Source organism: Myxocyprinus asiaticus, chromosome 15 (genome assembly GCF_019703515.2).
Source record: "Myxocyprinus asiaticus isolate MX2 ecotype Aquarium Trade chromosome 15, UBuf_Myxa_2, whole genome shotgun sequence".
NCBI classification, from domain to species: Eukaryota; Metazoa; Chordata; class Actinopteri; order Cypriniformes; family Catostomidae; genus Myxocyprinus; species Myxocyprinus asiaticus.
Window position 1 is genome coordinate 12710949 of NC_059358.1, and position 9439 is coordinate 12720387.

A 9439-nucleotide genomic window follows, 5' to 3' on the forward strand; every position below is an offset into this window, starting at 1 on the left:
TCCACTCTTTGTTTTTTGGTTTCAACTCAGTTTTGAATTGCCTCAATTTGAACCAAGCTTGTGATTTTGCAAGAAAGATTGACTTATTTTAACTCAAGCTACTATCTGTTCTACACCTGGGTTAAACCTTCCAGTCCTGCCTACTAGTCAACTAGTTATAGGAATTCAGTTCAGCTCCTCAATGAGTGGAAGACAGTGATGCTCCTGATGGACATACTACTTTATCACTCAGACTGATATACTGGTCATGTTGGACGTTACATTCAACCTGAAAAACTTTTTAATGTGGATAATGAAAAAGTATTTACATTTTTACTTTAATAAATAAATTACATAAGACCAAAATATAGTGTTAACAGAACTTTAACAGAAAGCAGGAGCGATAACATTAACATTTCTCAGCAACTTATTCTATGATACAATATACATTGTCCAATAACATTGTACGTGTACGGCAACAACAGACATGGGCGGTGCTAGGGGTGGACTAATAACGTCCATTCGCAGTCCATTGCATCCAATTTATCAGCAACAAGGCATATGAGTGTGAATCACGCAATATCTGCCTTTGATGGTGGCTGATCCATAACCAGAATTTTCATTCCTCCCCCGACCGTAGCCGCCTACTCTCCTCTACTTACAAAGTGAGTCGTTTCACATCTCAAACAAGCCTTTGTTTGTATTTTAAGGTAGGCAGAGGGAAAATTTTGAATTGTCTGGAATGCAGCATAATGACAGCAATGGTTGTGGGGCGTTTTAAATCATAGTTTAAAGCACACAACTTCTGATCTTTGAGCATATCTGAGGTTGAGACAAAAGTTAATGGGACCTTAAGTTTGTAGTTTTAGTAATATTTAAAGATTTACTATATAAATGACACCTCACAGATGTATTTAGACTTTTAAACTTTTATTATAAACTTTAATTATATTTTGATATTTCATCAAAAGGGGCACCCATACATATCCACAGAGGTCTGGGCTACTCCCAGAATATCCACTAACCCTAGAACCGCCCCTGACAATAGATCATAAACATTATATGGATTTTAATGAATATAAAAACAGCATAGGAGTCCTGCTCAACAGGATAGTGCCATATGAGATAATATATATATTTCACAATTAAAAAGATGTATTTGAAGATCACTTGTTTTCCTCTTGTATGACCTATATATTGGGTGGTTTGGTATGTGTAGGTGTGCTTGACAAGGTATTTTACTATTATTTAACACAGAGTTCAAACATGATCTTATAACAGAGTCAGTCCTCTTCCACTTTCATGGTGTTTGTCTATACTCAAGAACAAGCAACCTTCACGAAGCATGCAAACATTGCAAAGTTGTGCATTTTTCCTCTAGCTTCAGCATCCATGATGTGCAGATACAGTTTTCAAATGATGGTGCAGATGATGCTGAAACTCTAGTGCATGTATATTTTTAACACTTTCTGACCATGAGAGACAAACTTAGGTTACTATACAAGCTATGTACTGTATAGTCCTCTTTTGCACTTGCTCTGTTCACTGCTGATGCCCAGTCCAGAAAGATTTGTGTGATTTCTAATGAACACTGACTCTACTCACACATACACTTCAGGTAAGGTCTTGCAAACCAAATTTTTGGACTGCAAAGTGACGATCAGGTCCTTGCCTTGACGAGGCCATTTCAGTTGAAAGTCTTTTGTGAGCTTCTTGTTGCCTTGAGGTACATTCCTTACACAAACCTGGGGTAATCAAGTCATACATTATAAAAGCATGCATAAAAAAAAAAAACAAAAAAAACATCTTCACTAGTATATTCCAAACAAATTTAATTACTTACATAACTTATGCACAACATGAGGAGTGCCAACACAAGTACTGTGATAGCCACCATAACATAAATGGAATCATTTTCAGTCAGCTGCCTTTCTTCTACTGTAGGATGCTCTAAAAAGACAAAACACGCCAATGTCAGATTGCTAGTTTGTCCACTTTCATCTTACATTGACTATATTTAGACTGCTCACATTTAAAGTATAGAAACATTGGTCCCTAAATGCATTTGGACACTTAAGCCACTTAAAAATATGTGAATGTCATTTCATTAGAGACAATATCAAACCAGTTGGCATTTGTTTTAAAAATAGCACAACAGTGCACCTTTCAAGCAAAACATTTCACACAAATATAAGTTTGTTTTTATTACATATAACTTTTTCAAATTGCAGTAGTTCTGAGAAAACAAAAGATTGTTTGTATGCATAAGCAACATTTGTTTGATATTTTGTTTTCCAATGCATTGTAATTCATACATTTCTAAGAGTGACTTAAGTGTCGAAAACCTTTTTTGGTCACATACAGTAAGTCCGAACACTCACCATAGACCTTTAGAAGGACATCGCCTTCCTGGTTCTGTTGGCCGAGGGGAGCATATAAAAAGCAACTGTAAATACCGCTGTCTTCTATTGTCACATTTGGCAGAAGAAGGTACTTTGAGTTCTCAAGCAACTCCATCTCTCGTTCAATGCCTTTATATTTTTCAACTTTGCTATTGCTTTGAGTCAGTTTCTTCATTACAAGACCAGTTAACTGTCGGGAAGGCTCTTCAATAACCTGTAGAAGAGATGTTCAATTGCCTTTAAGTTAGGTCAAATGACAAATGTCAAATCTTCATTAAAGGGATAGTTCACCCAAAAATGAAGATTCTCTCATTATTTACTCACCCTCATGATATCCCATGTGTTCATCAGAACACATTTAAAAAAAAAAAAAAAAAAAAAAAATGAATAATATCTTAGCTCAGTAGATCCTTAAAATGCAAGTGAATGGAGATTTCTCATTTGAAGCTCCAAAAAAACCCCACAGACAGTCAGCATAAACATCATCGATACGACTCCAGTGGTAAAATTAATGTCTTCTAAAGCAACACAATCACTTTTGGTTTGAAAAAAGATCAACATTTAAGTACTTTTTAAGTATAAACCATCGCTTCCATTCAGCTTCATGAAAGAGTGGAGTCCAAGCGGTCTCTCATGTGACATATTCGCGTTGCCATGATACAGAGGTAATCTCACATTCTCCACTCGGTTGAGACATCCAGGATAAGCACACAAACACACCACTGTGAGTAAAGAAACAGATAAATGCAGAACTAAACCAAAACCAACCAAGCTACTGTACAGCGTTCCTCTTTCTCACTTGTAAACAGCGCTGGTCTTCCGGCTATTACTCACTTGCCACAGTTCTCACCTGTTTCAAATGCCAATGCGATTACGTCACACATGCATACTGCTGCAGAACGGAAACATGATTTAGAGTTAAGTACATAAAGTACTGAAATATTGTTCTTTTTTCACACTAAAAGTGATCGTGTCACTTTAGAAGACATTAATTTAACAGCTGGTGTCATATGGATGACATTTATGCTGTCTGTCTGTGATTTTTGGAGCTTAAAAAGAGAAATCTCCATTCACTTGCATTTTAAGGACTTACTGAGCTAAGATATTTTTCTATTTTTCTTCAAATGTGTTCTGGTGAAGAAAGAAAGTCATACACACCTGGGATATCATGAGGGTGAGCAAATATTGAGATATTTTTCATTTTTGGGTGAACTATCCCTTTAACAAAGGAGTACATCTTTAAAGAATCAGCTGTAAACATGCAGTGATTAATTTGTCCCCTTACAGAAAAAGCAGGCTACTTTGGAAGTACCATTTGGCACAGTGATTGTAATATTATGGTAGGCTACTTCGATACCTAAATGACAACCATATTAATGTATCATGTAAATTGTATGATACTTCAAGGTACTTCAAATGAAACATGGTACTACAATAGTACATATCCAAAGAACATGGTATTATCATGGTACCCTGACCAAAAATATGGTCCCATAGTACTTTTTTGTTTTTTGGAAAATTTGAGTTTGAACTTTACCTTGTACCATATCACCGACCGATACTGGACATCGGGATTTGATGACGCCGCACAGCGCAAAACGACGTCCTCGCCACTAATGGAGAGTATCTCATGTTTGACACCATGCGTCGCAGCTGCAACTATTGAAAGACATCATATCACTCTGGGTCAACTGAGTGAAAATAATCTCATCAAGAGAAATTAAAGTCCACTCTTACCTAATGTGACAAAGCACACGAATAATTTCGCGTAGTAAGACATGGCCCTGGTTGTAACTTCGTTAAAAGATCAACTGCATCTCTTAAATATATATACATTGTCATGCTCACATCACGTGTTTAATATGAGGAAGTGGGGAATCCCCAAGCATACACGGCAACAAATGGGGCGGGGCAAATTATGAATGAGCCGGATCCATAGCAGCCTAAACACTCACAGATTGAAATAGTGAACATGCGTGTATCGTGCTTTATCATATGCTTCTTTGTCTTGCCTGGTAAGATAAATTTCATGAAAATTTCCGCTTTCTTCGCTTTGCTTAAAAACAAGATTGCACGTTATCTTGAAGTAGGGCTTTTAAGTACGTCATTCGCTTAACACAATCTGCTCAATACTGATGCAGTAATCAGCTGTAGACTAGGCATGACTGGGTTGTGTGCTAAGGATTCATTTAGTTTTCACAGAAGTATGCATGGGACATTCTAAAACGGTTTGAAGACCAAATGAAGTATGCAATTGATGATGCATACTATATACAGAGAAGCATATGAGCCCAGAATTGGAACGCAATATGCAAAGTTGCACGTTAAGCGTTTTCTTTATATCATTTTCAAGGGAGGAAATCGCTTAACGTGCAATTTTGTTAGTTGCGTTCCGATTCTGGGCTCATATGCTTCTCTGTATATGCATCATTAGTAAGGTGCATACTGAATTTGGTCTTCAGATATCACTGTTTTAGTACATTAAGTCACGTTAAGCGTTTTAGAATGTCCCATATGTATCAGTTATCGTCATTTGTGTCGGTTTGGCTCTCATCGTCTGTTGTTTTACCTAGACAGTCCTCAGTAGTGGGAAACGTCAGAATGCACGTTTCTTGGTTTTTGTTTTCTGCAACGCTTCTTGTTCTTGCTTAAAAAGGTTTATATTTATAAAGCTATTGGAAATAGATAATACGATTACGTTTCACGTGTCAAAAGCCCCTAGCTTTCATTTAGGAACTCCCTATTGCGTAATGTTTTGTTTGAGCACTTGGTAGGCTACACTGAAACTGAAAGTGATCTATTGGCCTACTTCTCACTCTCACTTGAAGGCGAATCCAATTGAAAGTGATCATCCCTATGCCCTACTCACTCCGAAGGATAGAGCGCTTGATATGGACACTCAGAACCTTTTGTTAACAGTCTTGTGGAAGGGACCTTCATGATAATAATAATAATAATAATAATAATAATAATAATAATTTTCTTACTTTGGAACGACCCAACGAGTGGCGTCCCCTTCCCGCGGTGCTCTCAAGGGCGCAAAAAATTAAAAATGGGAATAATAATAATAATAATAATAATAATACAAAAAAAAAAAAAAAAAAAAAAATCCCCTGTGTTTATCCCGAACCAGTCCAGTGGTCATAAGCAGATTTCTGCAACATTTCAATTAACATCCTAAAAGTGTAAATGTGATAAAATTATTATTTTGCTAGTAATGGAGAAAAACAGCACGTATGGCTATACTTGTCCACAAAACTCTAGAGAATGTGGGTTTTTGGCAGACACAGGTCTAGAAGTAAAATTATTAATTGGACATTAAGTGAAAATATTGAGGAAAAATGACAATTACCCACTTTGCTTTCTTTCAGTGTTTTCTACAGTCACGGAGAAAACAGAGTACTACACCTGTGAAGGAGAAGTGCATCATGTAGAATCTGAGCATGCAATGAACAACCCAGAATGTGAGCAATATTGGTCTGTCAAGGACCATGTGAGTAGGCTGAAGAATCAGTTGAAATTATTAATAAATAATAGATTCAATACATAAAATACTCATGAGCTCATTGGCTTGCTTGCATGCTGTGCTATTTCCTTCAGTCCATTGCAACATTTGTGATATTCACCCCAGAGTGTCATAGTCCATGCAAAGAGTTAACCGCTGGGAGAATCATGCTCACTGACTGCGTCAATATCACCTTGGCTGTTATATGCGAAAGAGTAAGTAATTTTGTGTGCGCCACAAATCATGTCTTTAAAGGGATAGTTCACCCAAAAATGAAAAATCTCTCATTATTTACTCACCCTCATGATATCCCAGGTGTGTATGACTTTCTTTCTTCACCAGAACATATTTGAAGAAAAATAGAAAAATGAATGATTTATGGGTGAGTAAATGATGAGAGAATTTTAGTTTTTGGGTGAATTAACCCTTTAAGAATCACAAGTTCAATAGCATATTAACCAGCATGTGTCTCTATTTGTTGCAGGACTATTTGATTGAAAACCGTGTACATTTTTATGGTAAATATTTTCTTTTCCCATCTATCTCATGTTGGGTTAATTATCAGGGAACCACTTCATTCTTTTAAACATCCTCTTTTACTTCTTTGTATAGGCAAAATGGTCCCTCATTCACTATACAACTCTGTGAACAGATCTCACCAAGGTAATACAGAACAAATAGACTAAAACCAGATTTTTTAAGTAATAATGTGACTTATGCTTTTTAGTATATCTTGACAATTTAAGGGAGTTAGTTCAGTTACAGAATGCAGCTGTCATTCTTGTTTTCAATGGAACTGTGAATAAACATATACAATGTAGTGCAGCAAGGAAGGTTTAAATAAATTCCATCAACCACCCTGGTTTAATTTGCTTATGTCTCTTTTCTTAGGTGTTTTCCTGTCCATTGCTCTGCTGTTCATAGTCATTGCACTGTACCTTTTAAAACAAAAGCAATGTTCAAGTCAATCCATCGAGGTGATGGTGTACAGTATGGAGTCTTAAGAGCTCAGGGATCTGGACTATATAACACTTTATTCAATTTTCAGATTGGTGCAATGATTGTGCTGCTATGACACCCCCACCCCATTAGGGAAATGTTAAGCATTTTTTACATAAAAAAAAATGCCAGATGCTGTAGGTAGGGTACTCTGTAGGCGTAGGTATTTAGGTAGGGATAATAGGGACATGTCCCTTTCAGCTTTCAGAAAATCGGAAATGTCCTGACCAAAATTTGGGCAATTTTACCACAAAGAAAATACTTTAACTTTATACTGTGTTTTTAATTGTAATTTTAATGACTGTTAAATTTCCTCAGTATCATTATTCATGTGTATATTATTGTCTGACCAAACAGCGTTGTCACGTGGCATCTGCTAATTTTCTCAGCGCTGTTCAGGTTGCACCAATCAGTCGTTTGTGATTACTGCATAAATAGTTTTTTAAATAATTTTATGGAGATTACAAGGGCGGATTTCTATTTGTATTTTAGGTACAATCCTTGAAATTAATAGATATAAACACTTTTTGTTTACAAATATTTCCTGTGCAAGAATGTTTGTATTTTTAACTAATATTTTATATTTTCTGCACACAATATATAGCAATACGTTTTATTTTGCAGTTAGGAGAAGAACTTTGGGGTGGATATGAAATATACCATAAAATCAGGCCTTCGCGATCTAAATAGTAATTAGTTTTAAAACCTACTTTGTTCAGAAGGCCTATTTTATTTATTTTTTCAAATTAAAATGTAACTACATATAAATAAACAAAATAAGAAAAGATCATGTGGGAGTGAGGGGAGTTGGAAAATGTAAGCAGAAAAATGTAAAATGGTGTCAATGCTCCATCCTCCCCATAATTTTTTTATCTTGAGATGTCATTTTGCACAGGCAACTTGTTAATTTAACCTACAGTTTAGATTTTCATTTGTTTAATGCTAGATAAAACATTTTACAGAATGCCACTTCATGTCCCTGGTATATTATTGATTTCTCGCATCTTTTCCTCCATATCATGCAGTGGTCAGGTCTAAACCTGTTTATTCTTCAGAAAAAAAAACTTTTGTTCTTTAAAAAAAAAAAAGCATTTTATGTGGTATGGTAGAGAAATTAGACTTGTTAAATGAGGAAATAATGTTATTTTGCCCATATTACCATACTGACTTTATCGCATTTTCTTAATAGCATCTTGAATATTTTCCTCCTTGCAATGTCCTACCAACTTTCAAACCAAATCTACACTCTTGGGGTACTCTAAACTAATAATACTGCTTATTAATAATAGTGACCAAGCTAATTATTCTCACTATGACCATTAGCTAACAAGTAGACTAATGAGCTACATCCTAATGCATGATGTACAATTATTAACAAATTAACTTTTTTATTATTATTATTATTTTCATGATTTTTTTGTTTCTTGTAAATTTTTTTATTATTGTTATTTTTGTAAAAAATAAATAACAGTTTGGAAATTTTAGATCTCAACATTAAAGTATTCATACTATAAAAATTCCTGGCTGGTTTCTGGATATCATGAATGGGAATGTTGAATTTGGAATGGGATTGTGCATTTTGAAATTGATACTTTGCATACGCAGTAATTTATATATACTATATATAAATTATTATTATTATTTTTATTTTTATTTTTTTTTCATATTCAAATTTCTAGGGCCTTGCATTATAGATGATTCCTATAATTTCAGATAATAGGACACATCCTGAAATATGTGATGTTTTATTTTTCCACTCTCTTTTCTCCTTGCCTAAAGGACAGCTTAGGTACTGTAAAATGCAGCACATCCTGTCCCACTCTCTTCTGTGTACCAATATTTCTTTGAATGTTTACATTTTGAAATTGTAAACTATCTCCAGTTTATTTATTTAAAAAAAAAAAAAAAATGCAAGCAAATGTTAAAGGTTTATAGCAAGTGGAGAGACCCTCTCATAAAATATTGTATTTTATCCATCATAATATATATTTTAGAAAAGACTGTAAAAACATTAACACAGTTTAGGATATTATTACTCTAAATGTAACAAATATGTTGCCAATGACTTGAAAGCTGTGGTCAGCAGCCTCTAAAAAACAGAGGAAAGCGATGGAAATGACAGAAGTATCTAGAATGGAAGAGGAAGGCTACATGAGCAATGGAAGCAGCAGCAATAGTGCTGAACCGTATGAGAGGGTACATCTGATAGAGTTTTAGGATGGGCTGACCTGTGGAAGGTTCCACAGGCCAGGCAAAGTTTTCTTATAAGATCCACCAATGATGTTCTTCCAAGCCCTGAAAATGTTTATCTGTGGTATGGCAAAGTGGAGAGCTGTCCCCTCTGTGAGGCTCCAAGTGCAAATCTGCAGCACATGTATTGAACCCTGGCTGCATGGTATGACATGTAAAGAGGAAGGTCTTGATGGGGATGTAAGAACTAGAAGTAATGGAAAGAATCTGCTGTACAACTGCTGGGGGTGGCAGGGAGACGTCCTTGACCATTGCCCCACCACCAGGAGATGTTCCAGGATTGATGGGGCAAACTTCTGTGATG

General features: G+C 35.5%; 1 protein-coding gene across 1 annotated transcript; it reads right to left on the reverse strand.

Moving 5' to 3' along the window:
* Positions 1-270: 270 nt before the first annotated feature.
* On the reverse strand, positions 271-4252 carry LOC127452949 (CD83 antigen-like). The gene is made up of 5 exons (XM_051718862.1): positions 4119-4252; positions 3919-4040; positions 2361-2595; positions 1823-1929; positions 271-1724 (listed from the first exon to the last, which is right to left on the reverse strand). Exons 1-5 carry the CDS (start codon positions 4159-4161, stop codon positions 1581-1583), a joined length of 651 nt encoding a protein of 216 aa, XP_051574822.1. The 5' UTR covers positions 4162-4252; the 3' UTR covers positions 271-1580.
* Between the last annotated feature and the right edge of the window lie 5187 nt (positions 4253-9439).